Here is a 24506-nt window from a genome sequence, read left to right as displayed (position 1 = left end):
ACCGGACCACGCCTGGTGCACTATAGATCTCACTAAGTATTTGTTACATGAATAAATGTCCCTACAACAAACTGCAAGGTCATCCACATGTACACAAGTCTTCTCTCGACTTCATGGCCTATATCTCCAGTACCCTATTTCTCAGCAAAACTTCTCAAAAGAGTTGTTTAAAATCACTATCTCCCATTCCGCTCATCCAGGTCTCTCCTCATCAATCTCTGCAGGTTTCTCAATTTTGTTGATCATTTCAAGGAACCAGCTTTTGGCTCTGTTCATCCTCTGTTGAATGTGTGATTCTATTTCATTAATTGATAGTTTCCTTTATCGTTCCCTTTCTTCTATTTTCTTTGGTTCAATTTGCTACTCTTTTTCTAACTTCTTAAGAGGGATGCTTAGCTCACTGATTTGCAGCCTTCTTTGTTTCTCATATGTATTGGAAGCTTTAAATTTCCTCGTATAAGCATGGCTTTAGTGACATTCCCAAAACGGAGATGGAGAATGTACGTGAAGGGTAAGGTTCAGTTCTGTTTCATATATTTTCTAGTATCTATGACGACTTCTTCCTTAATCTATGTGTTACTTAGAACCACATTTCTTTCTTTTTTTTTTAAGCAGTAAAAACAGATTTTATTTTAAAAAATCAAAAAACAATTGCAATCGGGGAAAAGACACCTCAGGTTAGAGCTGGGCTCGATTCCTAATACAGTAAAGACAGCTGGGGATTTTTAGCCAATAAGCAAAATGAGGGACTCAGTGGATGGAAAATCAAAGGTGAATGGAACGATTCCTGCTAAACCAACTTAACAGGATTCTTCCTGACTTCATGCCAGAATGATAAGAAGGGTGGGGAGCCTTTCTAACTTGACTGAGCAGGCTTCTTGCTGTAACTGAGCCCTGCGGAGAGCCACATTTTATTTTATTTTATTTTTTAAGGGGGTATAGTTGTTTTACAATGTTGTTAGTTGAGAGCCACATTTCTTTCTTTTTTTTTTTCGGTATGCGGGCCTCTCACTGTTGTGGCCTCTCCGGTTGCGGCGCACAGGCTCCGGACACGCGGACTCAGCGGCCATGGCTCACGGGCCCAGCCGCTCCGCGGCATGTGGGATCTTCCCGGACCGGGGCACGAACCCGTGTCCCCTGCATCGGCAGGCGGACTCTCAACCACTGCGCCACCAGGGAAGCCCCACATTTCTTAATTTCTAAATTTTTGTTATTGATATCCAGCTTAATTGCAGCCTTCAGAGAACGTACTTTGAATGATGTCTATCCTTTGATGTTTGTTGAGATTCATTCTATAAAACCAGGATATGCCCAATTTTTGGAAATGTTCTATGTGTGCTTGAACATGCACTTATTGGCTATCTGTGTATTAGGTCAATTTTGTTAATTATTTTGTTCAAATCCTCTATCCTGACTCTCTGCTAATCTATTCTATCAATTACCGAGAAAAGTGCGTGAACAATCTCCCACTGTAATGATGTGCTTGTATTTCTTGTACTTATGTCAGAAGGTCAACAGCATAACCTTTTCTATATTTTGAGGCGATGCTAGTATGGTTCTACAGACTTAAAATTGTATCTCTTCTTGGTGAATTGAGCCATTTGTTATTTGAATCATTTATTTTATGAAGTTGATCCTTTTGAGCTGAATAGTTTGGGGTGTTTTTTGGCCTGAAAGTCAGTGTTCTCACACCAGTTTTCCTTCTGGTCGGTACCTGCATGGTCTGTCTTTTTCCATTCTTTTTTTTTAATAATTAATTATTAATTTTTGGCTGCATTGGGTCTTGGTCGTTGCGCGCAGGCTTCTCATTGCGGTGGCTTCTCTTGTTGCGGAGCACGGACTATAGGCATGCGGGCTTCAGTTGTTGTGGCATGCGGGCTCAGTAGTTGCGGCTCACGGGCTTAGTTGCTCTGCGGCATGTGGGACCTTCCCAGACCAGGGCTCGAACCCCTGACCCCTGCATTGGCAGGCGGATTCTTAACCACTGCGCCACCAGGGAAGCCCCATCTTTTTCCAGTCTTTGCTTTCAAACTTTCTGCACTTTATGAGTTGGACGTGTCTTTTGTAACTAGCATACATGTGGGTTTTAGGTTTTTGTCCAGTCTGAAAATCTCTTAGTTGGAACATGTAGTCTGTTCACATTTAACATACTGATTCATTTTATTTTACAAACACAATATGCCAGGCACTGTCTCAGCACTTGACATACCCTGACACACCTAATCCTCATAGACAGGCATATTAACTCCCTTTTCAAGGTGAGGAAACCGAGGTGCTAAGAGGTTAAGAATCTTGTCCAAAGTTTGCAAAACAAACAGGTGGAACCAGATTGGAATCCGGGGTGTCTAGTGTGCTTGGTATTTTAAATCTTCCACTCAATTTTGTGCTTTTGATTTGTCCTGCCTATTCTATATATTAATATTTTTTCTCTCCTTTCTTGCCTTTTTGGATTATTAAAAAAAAAACAACTGAAAACAAAAATCTAGCCTTTTCCAGATCATGCCACCTCTGCTCAAAACCTTTTATTTTCTGTTCCTCCTGCACAAAATGTAAGTTGCATGAGAACAGATGTTTTTGATGTTTTGTTCATCGCTTTATCCTCATTGCTATACCTAGAATATTTCCTTGTACACAGTAAATGCTCGATAAACAGAGGTGAAGTGAATGGTTGAACGTGATTTGCCTTATTACCAGCAAGCACTGCTCTGGGGTTTCAAACGTTAACCAAGCTCCACAGCCACAACCCAAGTGACAGAGAAACTTTTCTGAATGATATCAAACAATTAGAGAGAGTCTGTCAACAACCTATAAAATGTCATTTCAGATATTTGAGTCATAACTTGTTACTCCTGTGCAAAATATAAGTGCTCACTTAGTAAACAGCAGGAGGTTTATAATACATTTAGAAACCCTTTTATATTTGGTCCCAGATGTTATAAAACATACAAAGACTTCTATTTATAAAAAGTACAAAAAATTTTTATTTCATAAAGTCTATTTTTAATATAAAACTAGAACAAAGGTCATCATATGTGTTCCTCTTTTTAACATACTGCAACAATATTTATAAAACGATCTATTTTTCAGGAGTTGCTCTCCCAGAGATTAAAAAAAATCAAAACCCACTTTTCTTTTGCATGTACTTAAACTGACTGCCTTACCAAGTTTGTTTATTTTTTGCACAACCAAGTTTTAACCCCAGCTTCAATATAACTAAATTTATGTAGGACTACAATTTGGCCTACTTATATAGAGCACAAAATCTCAAGTTATCTTTTAAGTTCAAATCGCCATTAATGATGATTCACTTAATTCCGTCAGTGAGAACATAGAAGGTGAGAGAATAAAAAGTGGCTGTTCTTTTCCTTTTTCTTTTTCTAAACTGGAGTACAGTTGATTTACAATGTTGTGTTAGTTTCAGGTGTACAGCAAAGTGATTCAGTTATACATACACATATCTTTTTCTTTCCAGATTCTTTTCCCTTACAGGTTATTATAAAATATCGAGTATAGTTCCCTAGAGTGGCTTTTCAATCAGGATCATTAGCAAGTATCCCCTAAATGATGTGAAGGTATTATTCATTATAAATGTGGGAAGGAAGTGCAAATGGGAAGAGATATTGAATCTTTTCCCAATTTTTTCTTTTCTTTTTTTGCATATGTACCAACCTACCATCCCTAGGATCAAACTTATAGAACAGCTCAGAAACCAGGGGACTCTCCCAGTGGGAGCCGGGGCAGATGGGCAGGTGCTTGTCAAGAACAAGCAAATATTTACACCTCTGATGGCTGGTGATGTGTATAAGACATACTGTGACTTGTTTTCTAGATACCATCAACACACTCTATAAAAAGATGAGAAGACATGAGAATCTATAGGAAGGCTGATTTTTACTTACCCTCAAATAGAAAGACAAGTACATTTTGTAACCAAAGCTCTGACGTGGGGCAAGGGATAGGGTGGGGGTCACGCCACTTTGCTCTTCCTCATTTGTACAAAAACTTCACCTCTACACTCATGATAGAGAGAAAACAGGAGTTCCCTGGTGGCCTAGTGGTTAGGATTCCGGGCATTCACTGCCACAGCCCGGGTTCAATCCCTGGTCAGGGAACTAAGATCCTACAAGCCACGTGGTACGGCCAAACTAAACAAAAACAAACAAACAAAAACCACCAGAAAATCTTTTTGAAGCCAGTTGGAGCCTGAGATGTCTTGTCATTGTCTGAAGATTCTTCAATCACTACATGTGCCTCTCTATCCAGAAAGCTAGAGAGGCACCATTTGTCCCCATTGGAATGGCAGGTTTTGGCAGCAATCGTTGCATATGGATTGTATAGATTGAAGAGCAGGGGAGATACTAAAATGTCTGTTTATTTGATCCACATGCGCGTGGCAGCCCAAGGCTTTGTTATGGGAGCAATGGCTCTTGGTGTGGGCTATTCCACGTACTGAGAATTCTGGGCGAAACCTAAACCACGGAACAGGAGATGCTGTCTTGGTCTTGTTGGCGGTGCTTGCTTTAGTTAGACATCTCGTATTGAGATTGTATGTTTATGTTGAAAATAAACTGGGTCAGACAATAACATGGTAATTTGAACACTGGCGTCCTTTCTTGCAGGTTTGGTTTGCCTGGTGACCAAGTTACCGTGACTAGTTCACTAGCTAGGTCATTCAGGGGTGTCAAATTAGCACAGAGGAAACATGTCACTTTTAAATGCACTTGGTAGTGGTACAATGTCCACCTTATTTTTTTTTTAAGATTTATTTATCATTAATTTATTTATTTTATTTATTTTTGACTGTGTCAGGTCTTAGTTGCGGCATGGGGGATCTTCGTTGTGACGCGCGGGCTTCTCTCTAGTTGTGGCGCGTGGGTTTTCTCTTCTCTAGTTGTGGAGTGCGGGTTTCCTCTTCGCTAGTTGTGGCGCACAGTCTCCAGGGCGCGTGGGCTCTGTAGTTTGTGGCATGCAGGCTCTCTCGCTGAGGCGCGCAAGCTCAGTAGTTGTGGCGCGTAGGCTTAGTTGCCCCGCGGCATGTGAGATCTTAGTTCCCCGACCAGGGATCGAACCCGCGGTCCCCTGCATTGTAAGGTGGATTCTTTACCACTGGACCACCAGGGAAGTCCCCAATGTCCACCTTCTTAAACTCTTCTGATGAAATTAGTTCTAAAGAGGACAACACGCCAGTCAATCCTGAAATGCTCCCAGTTAGTTGCTGCAGAATATCATATGCTTTTGATGTAACGTAGGACTCTTGTTTACCCCAGTTAATTTAACTCTTTCTGACGGCCTTGTGGACTGAGTACTGTTTTGAGGGCTGGTTGGCTTTTGAGGAACGCTTTCAGGAACGGAATACATTATAAACCTCCTAGCAATTATGTGTATGTTTTTAAACCAAACCTAAAAAGCTGATAACAGAGCTGCTTAGAAATAGTATTTATTTCAGAATCATAGTTGTAAATATGAAAATAACTTAAGGGACTTCCCTGGTGGTACAGTGGTTAAGAATCTGCCTGCCAATGCAGGGGACATGGGTTCGATCCCCGGTCTGGGAAGATCCCACATGCCGCAGAGCAACTAAGCCCGTGAGCCACAACTACTGAAGCCCGTGTGCCTAGAGCCCGTGCTCCACAACAAAGAGAAGCCACCGCAATGAGAAGCCCGCGCACAGTGACGAAGAGTAGCCCCTGCTCGCCACAACTAGAGAAAAACCACACGCAGCAATGAAGACCCAACGCAGCCATAAAGAAATTAATTAATTAATTTTAAAAAAAGAAAATAGTTGTAGATCCCCGTTTAGCACTTTTGTAATTGCAGGGCTATATTTTGCTGCTGTTATATTAGGATATTTTTTTTTATTGGAGAGTAAAATTGCTTTACAGTGTTGTGTTAGTTTCTACTGTACAATGAAGTGAATCAGCTATATGTGTACATATATCCCCTCCCTCGTGGACCTCCCCCCTGCCCCTGCATCTAGGTCATCACAGAGCACCAAGCTGAGCTCCCCGTGCTACACAGCAGGTTCCCACTAGCTATCTATTTTACACATGGTAGTGTATTTATGTCAAACCTAATCTCCCAATTTGTCCCCTCCTCCCGTTCCCCCCCCCCCGTGTCCACATGTCTGTTCTCTACATCTACGTCTCTATCCCTGCCCTACAAATGGGTTCATCTGTACCATTTTTCTAGATTCCACACATACGCGTTAATATACGATATTTGTTTTTCTCTTTCTGGCTTACTTCACTCTGTATGACAGTCTCTAGGTCCATCCACATCTCTACAAATGACATGTTGTTCCTTTTGTTCCAATGTTGTTCCAATTTTGTTCCTTTTTATGGCTAATATACATTTTGAAACAGAAATGTGTTTTTTAAGTGCTAATGCAAAGGTAAATGAAAACACTTTTTTAAATGTGTATAGTATGTTTATTTTCTCTGTAAGAATCATAAATATTAAACTAAATAGATCACCTATAATGGAAGTGATTTATGAGCAAACTGGTTTGGTCAGACATTATACAAACTTCGGTATGCTACAGAATGCTCTGCTGTACTTGTGAAATTTTCTTGTCTAACCTGAATTTGCATTCCATGGTGCTAGCATGGTAAATGTGGCATTACTAAAGTAAGTGAACACATACAAAAATGAAGAAGACAGTCATGTGTATTTTGTTGTCCAAACTCAGAATAATACCTATTTGTTAAAAGAACCCTCCCTGTCTTTACTAAAGCAATCCAGTAGACTACAACCAAACACACGGCTGAAATAATCACTGGGATTAAAATCTGATGTAGGGCCTCCCATCTTTCCAAACCGAACTCAAATGTCTTAATAAGTCATATCGATCCACTCTACCTTTGATCCATCTCCTTTTGAATTTCTTTATTTAATTCATCGACTTTCTGTTGTAGCTTTTTCCTTCTCTGTTCAGGTGGGAGGTTGCTGAAATCTTCTGGAGTCGCACCCTGCAGATGCAAAAAGAAATAGAAACCTCACGGCACTCCTTGACAAAAAGACACCGAGGGAAGCCTGCGGGAAAGAGTCCCCAGACAACAGGGCAATGCAGACGTCTGCATGTGTTTTCATGAACTAAATTAAGCTCTTTCCCACGACACCCAGCTGAGATGCAAAAATCAGTGCATGCAAACTGCAAAAGGCCCGCACACCGTTTTCATGCCGGCCCAGACACCTCTGACAAGGCAGGGAGCACCGAGACAGGAAGAGACACTTTTGACTCCAGAGAGGATCAATGAAAAACAAATTTGGAGACTGATTCTGCACTTTAGTGTCAGTGTCGGTGGCAACACTGAAGCTTTAGGTTTGTTTCTTCACATAAAACAGTGATAAGTGCCCCCGCCAAGTGCTGCATTTCGATGGCATTGCTTCCCCCACCCCACCCAGCCTGAGTATTCCTTCCCGTCTCCTCACACAGGCTGAGGCCGAAAAGTGAAGTGACAGATGGGACGTCTAGTTCCTCAGAGAATGTGGGTAAAAGGGACATTAAAAAAAAACAATCCCCCCCCACCTCCCTGCCATGCACTCTTCTTGCCTCTGCTGCCTCTAAACATCTGGTCGGTTCTTTTTCATCATCGTTAGGATCATCTCAGAGAGTTCATAGAGAACACCGCCCCCAGCCCCAGATTCAAACCCAACAACCCACAGTGTATGAAATCAGCCTCAGCTGTTTCTAATTCATCAGAAGTAGTGTACTTTGATATCTTGATTCCCTTTCAAAAAAATTGCTCTCTCTCCTCTGTGCATGTGATTTAAGTAGAAAATATCAACCGTGAGTTTCTAGACTCCTACCTACGCTTACATGTCAGAAGCTGTAGCTAAGCTGTGGCCATCAAGTGCTTTTCCTTAAATGAGGCTATTTTCATAAAGAAAGAGAAATTTATCAATAGCCAGGGATAAGCCAGGGAATTTAGAAAAGAGATTTTGCTTTAGAACCAATTAAACAAAGGCAAGACAGGCTTGCCTGGGAGTGGGTGGAAAAGAAGGGACCCGGATAATGTAATTGCAAAATTAGCTTGAGTTTGCCAAGCAGCTTACACGGGGGCTTGTGACTGAAGTTCCTAGGCTGCTTATGAGAAAATGCCAGGCTGCTGTGCTGGAAGTTTGTGATTCAGCAAATAGTTCACCACTAAGGCCACCAAAGACCTTTCAGCTAATAGTCTCAAAGACTTGTGTGCGCGTGTGTGTGTGTGTGCGTGTGTGTGAGTGAAAAGCAAAACAGAAGTGATTATTCCCTAATGCCAAACCAAGGAAGTTCAACTTGCTTCTAAAACTAAGATGAAGCCAAGTAATCTTCAATATAAAAATAAAGCAGACCTGTTTTTCCTTTTCCATAAACTATTGTGCTATAACACTTGAAACCTTAATTAAGTGCTTTTCAGTTTTCTCAACTCAATCACTGAGCCTGAAAGCTCAGTACTTTGTTCTCATGCTGAATTGACTTAAAAGAGATCAGCATGTTTTCTAGAACAGAGATTTTGGTTTTGTTTTCATTTTTGTTTTAATGCTAGAATGCGACAAAACACAGCGTGAGATACACTGCTGCAGAGGTCAGCAAACCTAGGAAGCAGTCAGTATTCACTCATACATATTTATTGAGCCTCGCTATGTGCTATGAGACCCAAAAGAACTTTCTCAGTGATGGAAATGTTCTCACATCTGCACCGTCCAATATAGTAGCCGCATATGGCTGTTGAGCCCTTGAAGTGTGCCCAGTACAACTGTGGAACTGAATTTTAAAATTTTAGTTACTTTTCATTTAAATTAAGTTAAATTTAATTAAGTTACCTGTGGTGCGTGGAAACCACATTGTACCACATAGGTCTAGACTGTGAACAGGTGTAAGGTTTGCACTGGATAAACAGGTGCAAAGAAATCTGTAGTAAATGACACTCTAACTTATGACTTACAAATAGATGGCCCAAACAACGACAACAACAAACACAACCCTGATCATCTACAGAAACGAAAGCAATTAAATAATAAATGATCCCTTTCACTTGACCAGGAGTTAGTCTAACTGACCAGTTAGGTCCCTTTCAATAGATAGTCTATATTTCTGTGTTGTTATTTAAAAACCAATCCCAGTAACTATGCCTCAAACAAACTTCATGTGACCATTGGAGATTCAGGTCAACAGCTTCTTCTAGATCCAAAGAAACTCGAGGTTTCTGGAAAGTACCTTCAAAGGTTCATTTTGTCCTATTCACCTTTTGAAGCTTGAATTCTTTCGAACAATACTCTCACCTATGATTCATTTTGCCACAGAGGAATTTTTATTTCTACCTTCGAGGCAGAATAGATTTTCTGAACTCTCCGGAGGGGCCCCTAGGATACTGGCTGTACCAGGGTTTGGAAAAGGGCCCAAAATACGTATATTTTCAATGGCTGTGGCTCTAAGAGGATCTCGTTTTACCTGCTACTGGAATCAAACACTTGCTCCTGGGCAATGGCACGAGCTGCTTCTTGAGTTTTATTATTTTTACACCCAAGCCATCTGTGTGTAACTTCTCTGTTAGCTTCAAAGTAAGGGCATCGAGCAGCAGTTCAATACGAGGTTGGTAAAATGATTTATCTCAAACAGAAAGACTGCCCGATAATGTTATCTTTAGCTGCTAGCACGTGAGCAAAAGAACAAATAAAGGGCAAAAAAGAAACCCTGGCATCCGAGAGGCTCCCAGTTTATGGATCCAATTTCTCCCAAACTCACACTGCTGCTAATGACTGATGTTCATTTAAGATCTTTCCTTCTTGTAGAACTCTTCTCGGGATTTTATTTTGCCGTCTAAGAAACGTTTAATTTAATAAAATATTCCTTTTCCTTAGGGCTGGAACAGTCGCCAAATACTGAGTCAGGTCGAAAAATTATGTATATATATGTTTATGTATGTACTGAAACATGTATAAAAGTATGTATGAGGATAACCATAAAATATTGTCATACTTTCTCAACAGCAGCGCATAAAATGCTGGTCTTATCCCTGGTTGAAGTGTCACAGTTCATCACTGTCCGTAATTTTAGGATATTCTCAGCTGTGGTGTTGGAGACTGTTACGTAACTTACACATATTTGAAGTACAGTAATGGGTTATGTGGTTAAGAGTTTCTTTTAATAGATTTAATGATTAGTTTGACTATTTACTAGGGCTATGGAATTAAAAGTAGAAACAACACCGAACACTAAAGAAATCATTTTAGAAAGGCTTAGGAGGCTCTTTTCATTGTCCATAAAATCGTCTTTGATTTCTTAAATCAGCTATGCACAAGGCACCCATGTATTTATGTAGCAACTTAAAGATTTCGTGACCTCCAATTCTCGAAGGTGCCTGAGACCTGAGTTGGAGCCCGGCATCATTCCTGCATGTCTCCCTCAGGTCCCCAGCATTTTTCATCTGCTTCTGTGGCTCCCGGGGAGGAGCAATTTTCAACGATTATATTTGCATTTATTCCGAATGATCCAATACATAAACTCCCTCATATCTAATATTCATGTTTATGTTCACATTTAAATAAAGTTTATCAACATCTGTCATCCTCTTAAGACTCCAGTGGTAAAGAAAACCAAATCATGAGTTAAGCGTTAATTTTCTTAGCAACTTGAAAAGATTACAGTCACCTCTGTTAGACTCTGGACCTTTGTATTCCAGAGGTCTAATAAAGAAACACCAACAAAAGCACACACAAGAGAAACACAAATCAACAGTTGACTCTGAAGATTTGTTGCACAATGGCACGGCACCCACAAAACATACACCAAAAAACCTGATTAGATTCAGGACATGCATGGAGGAATTGTGCTTACCAGCTTGAGAGAAAGCTTCGTGTAAAAATTGAAGGGGTAACAGGGAAAAAAAAGAGAGCGAGAGAGAGAGAGAGAGAGAGAGAGAGAAACAACAACACATGAGAAGAAGAGGAACTTGTCCATTACACTGAATTAACATACATCAATTCACCTGGCGCTTCGTGAAAATGATTTGCAGCGGTTCTGTGCCAAAGTTCCCAAGAGGGGCTGATCGACCAAAAGCTTTCTTTAGCTGCCACGTTGCCAGAGCAAAGTATAAAGATAGAAAAGGAGGGTTTCCGTTTACTGTTCTGGATTGGTCACATCAGCCTGAGTATAAACCAATATAAATTTGCGGTCGGTGAAATAGCATGATTATAAAAGATGGAAATAATCACATAGCCTTTTGTTCACCAAATTTCCCATGGAAAGTTCCACACAGACTAAAAGCGTTGGGAAAGCAATTAGTTCCACAACATCCCAGTAATATTTTTATCTTAAGGAGATCTAATAAATACGAACAGTGGCATTTCCTAAAGGTATTAAGGCAAAGTCTCAAACTGGTAAACGGGAACACAGGACTGGAAGATGCTCTAAGAACCAACCTCCAGGGAGCCTTTCAGCGCCTGGCTGGAGGTGGAAGCATGATGCTCTCTCCCACCTGTGGACTGCATGCACCTCTTGCTCTGCAGAAGGTGTCTTCTGGGGCTTTCTATCGAACTCAGAGCCCTACCCACAGGGGTTCTATAGCATCTGGGGAGTTAACAGAAGCTGCTGCTCTTACAAGTTACCTTTAGTAAATAGATAGCCAACTGTCTCAACTACTGAGGTGTACTTACTCCTTGCTATGGATTTCCTGTTCATTATCAGGACACAGCAGCTGCAATTCTGCTAGGCCCGGAGACTGGCAAAACTATACTAATTACTGGATCCAAAACCAGATTAAAAGGCATCTCAAAATTAGGAAAAGAAACATTGGTTCTTCAGAAACAGGTGAAACATGCTTTTTGGCTATAAAGCAGTATTTTGAGAGCTCGGTGCACACGTACTTAGCTGTTATCAACCCTAAAGTTTAGGCAATTGGTAGTAGGATCCAAAAATATGTCAGAGACAAAGTACCAAAGACAGTGTCCTTTGATTTGAAATTGGGAGGGGAGAGGGTGTTAAAAATTCCTTAACTAGATTTAAAAAATCTTACTCTTCAGATTAACTCAAAGTTGATACTTCTTTGTGAACAAGCATTAATTAAGCTTTTAAAGAAATTGTCCCTACGGGGAAAAAGACTTTTAAGGAAAGAAGTAGCAAGACAAAACTCTGGGGGAAACAGGTACAGTCATATTCATGACCGCTCTCACGTAGGCAACCTACATGAATGCCTTGAGCCCCTCCTGTAAACTTTAGCACAGATCTGTTCATCACAATTTGAGTTCTTTACAGACAACACTTATGGTGCACAGCAGAAAACTTTGCAAATATCTTCCCTGCGAAGCATACGACCATATACAAATGTTTCTCAGACGTTACTGTGGAAATGTCGCTGATTTGAACTCGGCACTCTATCTGCTTTCTATGGGCTACTTCCATTGCTTAAAGTAATATATTCTTTCTTAAGCATTCCAAAAACAGAATTCTGACATCAAAACTAAGAGCATAGGAATATAACCACTTCATAATAAAAGCAAGTCATTAGGATTGAGAACAAATCCCAATAGAGAGAGGCAATATCGAATTCTCAGACAAATTCACTTTTCTGAAGTGGACAGTGATGGATAATCTACAAGAAGCACCATCCCAGTATATGGGATCCTTTTTAACAATTATAAACTGGTGTTTGGTCTTAAGCTGTAAGCCAGCCAGTTAGATCATTTCAAATTAGAAACTGAATCGTCTGCCAACAGAATACTTTCAAAGGTTGCATTAAGTGCATTGCAAGACACCTGAAGAACTAAAAAGCTGTCAGTTTCAGGCAACAATTACGGAGCCTGGGGAGCCACGAGTGTCAATAACACATGAGGGCACACAGAGCTGGCGGATCCATGTGTTATTGGGCCGTCACAGGTACTAACCTCAAGTACAAAGAAAGGGGACAGTGAACACGAATATATAAGGATCTGGTTTAAGGTCCACGGAAAGTCATTTCACTGCTCTATGACCTTGCTCAGGCTTCGCTGATTTTTTTGGTTGTCCCTTACGGATCCACGGATCCATCTGTTTCAGACGTGGGTGTGGGTAAGCGTGCTACACGCTGCCGTCCGCGAGAGTGTCATTCTCCCGTGACCAGCTGCCTTTTAGGGGTGAAATTCTGCCGTAAAATCATACCCAGTGACAACAGCTCAGACGGCAATCCCAATCAATGAAAAGGGGAAAAACACAAGATCAGCTCACTGACATTTTTAGGAAGTTTGATAGTTTGGTTCCTTTTTCCATGTAACTTTTCCGGAAGAAGAAGCCTGTGTGGTTGGATCGATACAGTGAGGCTTTTCCCAGTGTCCGGGTCAGAGAGCATCTGGGTCCCCAGTCTTGGTGCTGTCACAGGGGTTAGTGCCTGTGCCGTGACCGTATGACCTAGCCGTCACAGGTTAACTTACAACATAATCCCTAGCTTCAAAAGCATACGTGGGTTTCCCTATCGTCCTCTTCATGAGTTCTTTGTGAAAACAGAGAGACTGAGTCTGCCAATAATCAGCAAGAGAACAAGGTAAAATCAATAAAATGAAAGTAATCAGAAGATAGTTACATCTGACAAACAATCGGTAGGGATTTTCAAAATCTTTTGATCAACGATGATGGTATTTTTCCGTACAATTAACTCTAAAACGTGGGGAAAATATGTCCATATTGTAGATTTAGAAGCCCCTTGCTCACACCAGAAAAAGAAATGTTAAGACAATAAAGTTACTTTGTAGGCTGCAAATTGAGAACACACAATCTAGCGTCATTTTTCTTTGACTTCAGTAAAGGTGAAATAATGGTTGATCATGGTGGCATGCCAATCTTTAAAGATGTTCAATGAGACATTTGCTTACAAATGTGAATGACTTACAACAAAAAAGATTTATCCTACTTAGCTCTTCAGAAACGAAATTATTTATGCGAAGAAACGTTTGCATAGGATTTATACATTCCGATAATAGAAACAAATGATTAAAATCGGGATCTGAAACAGATGTTATTCTCCGAGAATCCTTTTCCTATCTTCGGTGCAACAGTCTTAAAGTTAAAAAGTAGAATAAATGAAATAGCAAGGACTGCAGCATTTTAGTCACGGATCCTGTTAAACATGTACCTTCAGTTTTGAAATTGCTTTAAAATCACATTCATTTCCCCAAACTTCAGATTTTTAAAAATTTCCTCATTTACTTCTATGATGTATTTCCTTTCCTTTTTTTTTTTTCTGCACTGCTACTTCCTGAAGAAAAGTACGTCAAATCTGATCCTAAAAACAGACCAACGAAAAAGGAGGGAAGCAAAAATATGTTTCTATTTATTTACTGATGCTTCTAGTGTGTGTGTGTGTGTGTGTGTGGTTATTCTTGAAAACACACTCACCATTTAGGAAATTTTTTTTTAAAAAATAGAAGTTTGCTGAGCACAGATTTGAGGTGTAAGAAATAAAATTTATTTTTGCTAATTATTTTTTTTTAAAAAAATGGGATAGGGTTCCCTTAATTAATCAGAATAACCTGTTTCTCATTTCACTGTTTTTGTTTTCAAGTGTTAATGTTTTCCTAGCCATCTTTTCTTACACTTATTGATTACTGACATTCTTGGTCTCTTCCTAAACATTTAGAGAACGCCATGAAACATGATTCAGAAACCATGTGCAACCAACAGACTGTGATGTTGAGAGAAGAGTGGAACAGATACATACACAAATGGTAAACAGTCATGAATATTCAACATCCTTCATTATGAGATTCCAAGAGACAATGCAGAGATATTTTTATAAATGTAATAAGTGAGTGCTGTGTGAAGGTTTTGGAAGCAGCAGAGATGGGGTAACTGATTTACAGTTAATGTCAAATTTTATAGTCTATAGTCTAGTATAGCGACACAGTCATATGTTGAAAATTCTTCGATGAGCAAGGAGCAGAGATGGATGGAGAATTCTAAAAGCCAGCATAATGGAGACCTAATTATAGAACTCAACACCATTCATCATCCACTTTTGAAGCTATATTCTGCCCTCCAACAAGGTCTCTCTTGAAATCTTTAGGAAATTAAATTCGAATTCTTAACCTGGATATGCTGGGTAACCTTAAAACAGGATAATCCCACCAACTGCATTCTTTGCATAAAACTTTGAGGTTCCATTATTAAAGGAACTCTGCATATAAAGAAATGAGGGTTTTGTCCCTTATTTTAAAAGGTAACAATGTAGCTATCTACTATATTTACAACTTTTTTACACAGAGGAAGGGAAAAGTAAAAATTATATTTGTACAAGAACACATCCCACTACAACTATATTTCAACTCCCACAGGACAGGACAAAAGAAAACCTTACTGGATATGTTAATGCACTTAATGTCTGTTTACTCATTATTCATTATAAAGAATATCTGGGGATGGCTTAGACTAGACTGACCATTTAGGTTTATTCAGGAGGCTAGGAATGACCTTGTTCCAATCTTTTTCTAAAAAACCGAACTGGTATCTACTTTGGATGGCTGATCAATTCCATAAGACCTTGTGACTTAAGCACATGCGATCTTAGTTAGGATGGCAAACCTGAGTCTGAATAACAACCACTTATGAGTCAATCATGGTATAACAGATTCTCCCTGAGTATGGACTCACAGAATCTCAGATCATAAGCAGGCTCCCTGGCTTTAAATCCTGGCTCTGTATCTTCCTAACTCCATCTTTGTATGCACCAGTTTTCTTATCAGTAAAATAAAAACTCTTAGTACCTAGGTTCATAGGGTGGTTGAAAAAAGTAAATGAGCGCATAGAACAGAGTCTGGCAAACGACAAGCACTCAGTAAATGTGAGCCGCTAGTACTTCCCCCTTTAAGATAAATACTGCATTAGGCCTTTTTGCAGTCAGTCTGTTATCAGATATTTAATCAACACCTTGTACATCACCAAAATAGCTAAAGAAACCGCTGTAACCCATATACCATTTCGCCTCAAACCCTGAGGCATAGCTCAGAGAAAAGTACCCTCACGACACATTGTTTCAGTAATTATTAAGCAAATATTTTCTGACTATACAGTGATTTCCAACGCCTCAAATGTTGCTAGCTTTAGAAACGAAATCTAAGTTTCCTTTTTTGGTAAAATCAAGGTAAAATATTAATGACTTAGATGTTTCAAAAGGGAAACGGAGAAAGGTCCATCCAAAATGTGCTACAGACAAAAAGAACTCTGGGGTGGCTGGCTCCCCACCCCTCCCCCACCCCTCCTGCTTCCTTCCTTCTTTCCTCTCTGTGGCGCTTCTTCTTTCCGGCTATAATGAATCATAGGTTCTTATTGTTTTATGTTATGGGAAAACACAATGGAGTCATTCACAAACAAAATAAGTTATGCAGAACAAAACATGCAACCAAAGCGCACAAGAGAGACAGGATTCCAGAGCAGAACTTACCCCACGCTTTAGACTCCTGAAGCAGTGGATTTTGGGTTTGGAGGTCATGAACTCGTTGAAGCGATGGGAGAGGGGTTCCTTTTGCTGCTTGGGAGACTGGGGGCCGTTGGGAACAGCAGAGGGTGAGGCAGAGGCAGGGGGAGGTGGGGGAGGCTGATGGGGGGATGTTAAAAGGGACATAAGCTACGTGTAAGAGACGGAGCAGTGACAGAGTAAAAAATCAGAAACAAGAAGATAAGACACAAAACAAAAATAAGCATCAAATAATATTTGAAAACCCAAAGCAAGTCAAACACAAACAATTAAATATTTAGGCCATGGTCCAAAAGAAAATACGTAAGGATACGTTAAATGGGAATATGATGGAAGTGGGAGTTTTAGTAAGTAAAGCAACAGAAGAATAGCAAGAAATGTCTGACAAGAAGCTCATGCAGACTTCCACATGCAAGCTACCGTTCTAGTTAGTTACTCTAAACCAGTGTAAGCCAGAAGGGTAAATATTTCTAAACCACCTAAACTAACACAGCTTGATGGGAGAAAACGAAAGTCCTTCAATGCTAAGGTTGTGGAAACAGCAAAGACAGTCTTGAAATATTAAATTATTCTAAGGTTACAGCAGTCACATCGCCTTGATCATACTTTATGCCTATGTTAATGCTGTCATGCACTTACGTATCACACTATAAAAAGAAAACGAAAAATGTTCATGGATACATATGTTAACATGAGTTGGAAACCAAGTTATTAACCCATGGGAACAATTTCAGTTAGATATGCTGATACATGGTTATAGAAATGTTGTACAATTTCCTTTCTCCCAGCCCAGGTAACCAGCAATCTAGGAGACTTAGGAGTGAAAGGCATGATGCAAAAGCCAGAGGTCAGTAATCTGTTAGTGTGGGTGACACGGTGCAGGTGATAACGCGTCTGAAATAAGACACATGGCCATGGCCAAGGTACCATCACCAAAGAGAGATACTGTCTTAAAATAAAATAGCACACTAGCTTTTTTTTTCTTTTTTTTGCATTCTGAAACAAGCTTAAAATCTTCGTTCCTTTAAGACTAAAAGATAAAGTGAACGTCTCCACACTTTGCAACACTCATTTCACACTGGGTCCAGCCATCAGTACCTTATTTTTTTTGATGAACGGCCATAACTTTCCTTTGGATTTGCCACCAAATTTGAGCTCTGATTTGCCTTCTCCTCTGGAATTCGAAAGGCTGTTATCTGACACAGTGCGCTTCATCGGCTGGGTGTAATCCTCAAATTCAATGTCTCCAGGCGGCTCAAAACCGGACTTATAAGCTTCTATGGCCAGCTGTGAATCCTGAAATTACACCCATCACACACAAATACGTTCAGATGCATGCAAATACCTTATACACAATGAACTATGATGACCTCATACAGGTGATATTCTAAATAAGTTATATTGATTAATAATAGATTTTCTAGTAATATTTTTTTCTAGTAATATTTTTATCATTAGAAAGAATAATTTGTAAAGCTACATGTCTAGCTGAGATTTGAAGATACTTTTAATAATTAACCATTTTTCTACATTTACAGAAACAAATATTAATTAAGAATGACTTTGCTAAAAGCAGAAAAACTGGGCCATTTATTATGCGATTCCCTTGAAAAATACAGTAGTACAAAAACCAGTTCTCATCAGAAGGTCTTAAAGCAATTTGGCATACACAAAGTCAAAGCAAAGAGTAGATAATCTCTCTGATTTCTTTGGTTAATTGTGGTTCAAAGATATGAATTTATTGAATAATTTTTCTTTATGTATATATTTGTTCACAGTCTCTCCTCTACTAGAATGTAGGCTCCCTTCTGTTTTTCCTCCACTGTGTCCCTAGTACCTAGATGGTGTCCGGTAATAATGGTGCAATAAATGTTTGCTGAATAAATCAGTGAACTGATTGCCTACTCTGTGGTGTGCACCCTGCTAGGAACTTTGAGTTCAGAATCTTCTTGGGGTCAGGTGGTGAAGACCAAAGTGTAAAGAAATGGCAACTATCGTGCCAAAGATAGATAGATAGATGTATAGTTAAACTGTTACAAAAGCACATGTGATTTGTAATAACTTTCTAACTCAATGATCATCTGATTTAAAAAATCTACTAGATGGGACTTCCCTTGTGGCGCAGTGGCTAAGAATCCGCCTGCCAAGGCAGGGGACATGGGTTCGAGCCTTGGTCCGGGAAGATCCCACATGCCGTGAAACAACTAAGCCCGTGCACCACAACTACTGAGCCTGCGCTCTAGAGCCTGCGAGCCACAACTACGGAGCCCACGTGCCTAGAGCCCGTGTTCTGCAACAAGAAAAGCCGCCGCAATGAGAAGCCCACGCACTGCAATAAAGAGTAGCCCCCGCTTGCCGCAACTAGAGAAAGCCCACGTGCAGCAACAAAGACCCAATGCAGCCAAAAATAAATACAAAATAAATAAATAAATAAATCTTAAAAAAAAAACTACTAGAGAAGACAATTTGGAAAAATCTCAACTTCCTACAGTGAGCCCACATTTTAATTTGCCGTAGCTATTTCAGTTGACACTGATTTTGTAGGTGTGCCATAGGCGTCAATTGTCTTGCAGTAGCCAATCACCCTTCCTTCTTAGTAACAAGAACCCTGATTTTAAGTCAGGCACATGGCCACCCAGCAAAAAGGCTTCACTCCCCAGTCTTTTGTACAGCAGGAGGTGGCCCCTAAGTTTTGACCTCTGAGATCTCTTGAGATGTAGACAGAAGTACAGGGAGCAATTTTTGGAAGCCTCTTTAAAGAGATGGCATGGGCCCTTCTCTATATAATGTTTTCTGGAATTTGGATGTGATGGTTGGAGCTACAGAAGCCACATTGAGTTTGAAAGCCATATCATCAAAAGCTGTGAACTAGGAGATGCCTGGGTCACTGAGAACTTGCAGACCATCTGCCCATACCATGGTTGGACCCTCTTGCCTCTAGACATCTTTACATGGAAGGAAAAATAAACCACCTTAAGACACTATTGCCATTGTTATATGAACCTAAACCTATACTAGCAGATTCAGCTCTACAATCCTAAGTGTGCCAGTGACTATACTAATCCAAAACACAGAAGGCTGAATTAAAAAACTCTAAAATGGTGCTGCTTCTGTTGAAAAGTATTTGTGACCACTGAAAGCAACTACTTTCAGGTGATTAAATATGGTCACTGTGGAAAGGGGCAGGGAAATAATGGGACCGCAAACTCTTAGTTATAAATTAAGTCCAAACTACAGTACTTACATTTTTCGGATCAATTGACTCGGCTGCCTTTACTATTCCATCCAAGCACTTCCCGATGATTGGAATCACCTGCCGATCCAGCTCTGCATACGTCTTCACTGATTCTCCAATTCTCACTATCCTCCTCTCCTCCATCTCTTGTATTTTCTGAAACATCAGAATTTGCATAAAATTAATTTGGTCCACTGTTTTCTGGGTTTTTAAAAAATTAATTAATTTAATTTTGGCTGCGTTGGGTCTTTGTTGCTGCGCGCGGGCTTTCTCTAGTTGTGGCGAGTGGGGGCTACTCTTCGTTGTGATGCGCGGGCTTCTCATTGCAGTGGCTTCTCTTGTTGTGGAGCACGGGCTCTAGGCACACAGGCTTCAGTAGTTGTGGCTCGTGGGCTCTAGAGTGCAGGCTCAGTAGTTGTAGCACTCGGGCTTAGTTACTCTGCGACATGTGGGATCTTCCCAGAGCAGGGCTCGAACCCGTGTCCCCTGCATTGGCAGGCAGATTCTTAACCACTACGCCACCAAGGAAGCCCCAGTTTGGTCCACTGTTACTTACGGAAGTTGTTTTTTGGCAGCACTGTTACCTGTAAAAAATTCTCTAGGCGGGAAATAGGCCTATAAAAAGGTTAGAGTTACAGCAACCGTAAATTTCTTGTGCCTCTACCTTAGCCAGCTGGACACCTATTTTACGAATTGCCGGGCTGCCTAAATGTACACTTTACCCAATTCCATTCCAATTTCAGTAAGAACCCGAAACTCAAGTAGCTTTACTATTAGCACCATTTGGTATTAGAGTTTAAACATCTCCTCCATCTTTGAGGCACTGCTTTGTCCTCTACCAAAAGCATGGTATTTGGTTAACTGCCTTGACCCAACACAGACTTACATTAACTAGTATACCTGCCTTCTACAAGCTGGAGGTTCTTATCTGCTATGTAGACGCTATGACACAAACATTTATTATTTTTTCTACAGTTGGACTTTAAGTTGTAAAAAATTCCCAGAGTGGGAATGTATGTATCTTTTCTCATACGATTTTTGACAACCTAAAGTAGCCAAAAGAAAAACAATCCAAAGGAAAGAACTGTCATCTATTCAAATCCTACACCTGTCTCAATGCTGCTTAGATTCCTAAAGGTTAAGTTGGAATTTTTGTAACCAGGATGGTCCTTTTAGCAAAAAGAGTGTTCATCTGAGAATCACAGTTCTAAGACTGACCAAGAATGGCCGCAGGGGCAAGCCAAGGAAGTTTGCAAAGGCTATTGATTAATCTTGAGATTCATGTTATATTTCATCTTAATGTCAGTCAGTGCTTGATCTGAATGTTTTAAAAAATGATTTGAATTAGAGGAAACTTAGAATTATAGAAATACTTAGAATATAAGCCCAGAAATCATGATTCCAAGGCAACATTTTTCTAAGCAAAGCAAATCTGAGAGATCTGAACTCCTTACCTGAAAGATATTGGGAATATGAGTATGGTAATATTCATGCTGCTCGTGGTTGAATTTCTGAAGAATTGATGAGTAATCTGCTTTGCTGTCCTCTGCCATTTGGTGACGCATTTGAGCTTGTTGTCGTGCCTTAGGGCAAAAAATGAGAATACCCCCATGTTTACACATAATAAGTAAAAACCTAGGATTGCAAACTGGAGGAACTGGGGGATCAAATTTACCTCCCATTTGTTGTATTTAGCAGATGCTGTTTTAAAAAGAAATTGTTTAAACAATCCAATCCAAAAATGGGCAGAAGACCTGAAAAGACATTACTCCAAAGAAGACACATAGATGGCCAACAGGCACATGAAAAGATGCTCGACATCACTCATTATTACAGAAATGTAAGTCAAAACAACAGTGAAATATCACCTCGCACCTGTCAAAATGGCTATCAGGAAAAAGTCTACAAATAACAAATGTTGGTTAGGATGTAGAGAAAAGTGAACGCTTGTACACTATTGGTGGAAATTGGTGCAGCCCCTATGGAAAACAATATAGAGGTTCCTCAAAAAACTAAAAATAAAACTACCATATGATCCAGCAATTCTACTCTTGGGTATATATCCAGAAAAAAAATGAAAACATTAATTCGAAAAGATACATGCACCCCAATGTTCATAGCAGCACTATTTACAATAGCCAAGACATGGAAGCAACCCAGGTGTCTATCAACAGATGACTGGATTAGGAAGATGTGATACACACACACACACACACACACACACACACACACACACACACACAATGGAATATTACTAAGATATAAAAAAGAATGAAATACTGACATTTGTGGCAACATGGATGACCCTAGAAAATATTATGCTTAGTGAAATAAGCCAGACGGAGAAAGACAAATACTGTATGAGATCACTTACACGTGGAATCTAAAAAAAATAGTACAAATGAATATCAGACTCACAGCTGGAAAACAAACTTGTGGTTACCAAAGGGGAAAGGGACAAATTTGGGGTATAGGATTAACGATACCAACTACTATATTTATAACAGATAAGCAACAAGGATATACTGTATAGCACAGGGAATTATGGCCATTATCTTGTAATAACCTATAGTGGAGTATAGTCTGCAAAAATACTGAATCACTATGCTGTACACCTGAAACTAACATAATATTATAAATCAACTGCAATTCAATTTAAAAAAAAAGAAAAAGGAGAAAGAGATTATTTAGAATTTGAATTTACTTTAGGCAAGGATGTGCACCCTAATTTTTCACAAACACCAACATTCTCTATTGTCTTAACTTGGTATTACTTTCTAGTTTGACACATGTGCCAACATTCTTTATTGTCTGCACTTGGCCCAATTCGCACATTTATGTTACCTAGATTTAGGTTCCCTTATGGGAACTGCTGATCATATTTTTTATATCCTGAGGAGGGGACAGGCGATCTATAAATTTTTTAATCCAATTCTCAACGGAGTTCATGAATTAAAAAGTCATATCGGGGGCTTCCCTGGTGATGCAGTGGTTGAGAATCCGCCTGCCAATGCAGGGGACATGAGTGTGATCCCTGGTCCAGGAAGATCCCACATATTGCGCAGCAACTAAGCCCATGAGCCACGACTACTGAAGCCCGCGTGCCTAGAGCCCGTGCTCTGCAACAAGAGAAGCCCGCAGCAATGAGAAGCCCACGCACCGCAATGAAGAGTAGCCCCCGCTCGCCGCAACTAGAGAAAGCCTGTGCACAGCAGTGAAGACCCAAAGCAGCTAAAAATAAATAAATAAATATTTTTAAAAAAGGTACACGAACCAGTGATCTAAAGGGACCTTTCTAAAACTCTCCACTATGTTTATTTTCAGAATATACTTTAAAGAAGCAGTAAGTACGGTGCTCTCTTTGTGCTTTTTATGTGTGTGTGTGTGTGCGCGCGCGCGCGTGCTATTTTGTGTTTTACTGCATTGCTTTTCTCCTAAATAATAATAGAACTCATACATTTGTTTCTCTCTTCTCATTCACTTTTTGGCTAATTACACACAGGCAAGAAAGGGGCTCTTAGCGGCAAGTTGCAGAATCGATTTGAAAGTTCAAACAAGAATGTCTGTAAAGTCGAAAGTCCTCCACAAATAGCAGAGATTGTTATGCTGGTAACAGCTCCTCAGATTCCTCCAGCACCTTGGAGGCGCCTTGATAAATACAATCTCATGAATCTCTAAGACAATCTGAGATCCGTGCAGGGCAACAACTACCCCCTGCCAGATGAAGAGATGGCTTGGCCTGTATACTGGGCAAACTTACCACACTGAACCAAGAACTCAACAGGAAAAGGGCCTTGTTCCAACATACCCAAGGCAACTTTTGTTTGTTGTTTTGTCTTGTTTCACTGAACCTAACTGCTTAAAAAAAGAAAAAGAAAAAACAAAGAACCGTTCAAATGCCAACACGAAGAAGAAAGGCTGGAGTCGTTTGTCCCACTCTCTGTCTGATCACTGGTACCAGATCGGTTTCTTCGCACCGCCATGTCCTTCGTTGGTTTCCTGCCTCTGTGACCTGAAGGCTTAACCTGATTTCACTTCCTTGATATGCTTCGCTCATCTGTGTATCCGTGAAAGCCCGAGGTGGTCATTCAGAGCTGCTTCCTTTATTTTCTTCTCTGTTCATACGTAAACACTTCCCAAATGCAGGGAACAATATTAATATTTCCAAACTGATTTCCTTATTACCTGAGGCTTCTTAGTTTCTTAAGACCTTTAGGTACCTCAAAACCAATTTACCAACTTCTCACCTCCCCTCAGTTAGTTCAGCTGCCGCATTCTTCCTCTTTGTCAGCGGACTGTTAACTCCCTTCCTGACCATACGCTTTGGCTTCCGCTTTACTGTGTTCACTAGCAGATACGTAAGCTAGTCCCCAGCATGTTGAGTCCCCAGCTACCCCGCAAAATCCATGCCTTTCCAACACACAGTAACCCTCCTCCACTTTAATAGTAGCTTCCCCACCTACGTGCACTCCATCTGTTCCCCTGATGCAACCAACTCAAAAATCCTTTTAACTCTTTCAATTACCTAGAATTTTATCATTTCTCATTCTATTATGACGATGGGGGAAAAAAAAATAACATACAAGGAAATTCCCAGGTAACCTCCCACTTCTAAAAAATTCTCTCTTTCATTTACAAAACTTCCTCAGAAAACAAGTCTCAGAAAAATCCCAGGGGAGGGAGGTTCCGTCATCTCTTTTGTAAGGAGAGTAGCAAGATGAACAGTCTCCTTATTTATTTTGCAGAAATGAGTCTAATTTGGTGAAAACTTAAAATAGCTTAGTTCTGAAACAGAGATCAGAATGTCATCATTAAATATGCACTTATGTGTGTATACACACACACACACA

General features: G+C 40.1%; 1 protein-coding gene across 10 annotated transcripts in view; it reads right to left on the bottom strand.

The window, feature by feature from the left end:
• Nucleotides 1–24506, bottom strand: part of FNBP1 (formin binding protein 1) — a 139974-nt gene that overhangs the window by 12935 nt on the left and 102533 nt on the right. For 3 of the 10 annotated variants that reach the window (XM_082655766.1, XM_082655763.1, XM_082655765.1), the window contains exons 7-12: nt 21111–21239; nt 19666–19812; nt 17520–17717; nt 16389–16571; nt 10820–10834; nt 6859–6968 (exon numbers count right to left, since the gene is read on the bottom strand). In XM_082655766.1, coding sequence (XP_082511892.1) covers nt 6859–6968; nt 10820–10834; nt 16389–16571; nt 17520–17717; nt 19666–19812; nt 21111–21239 — 782 coding nt within the window. The remainder of the gene's footprint in view (nt 1–6858; nt 6969–10819; nt 10835–16388; nt 16572–17519; nt 17718–19665; nt 19813–21110; nt 21240–24506) is intronic. The other 7 variants (XM_082655767.1, XM_082655768.1, XM_082655772.1 and 4 more) reach the window with 5 other exon arrangements.

This window comes from Grampus griseus (genome assembly GCF_964374135.1).
Source record: "Grampus griseus genome assembly, chromosome: 6".
Classification (NCBI taxonomy): Eukaryota; Metazoa; Chordata; class Mammalia; order Artiodactyla; family Delphinidae; genus Grampus; species Grampus griseus.
The sequence above is the reverse complement of the archived record's forward strand: the minus strand, read 5'-3'. Positions and strand labels throughout refer to the sequence as shown.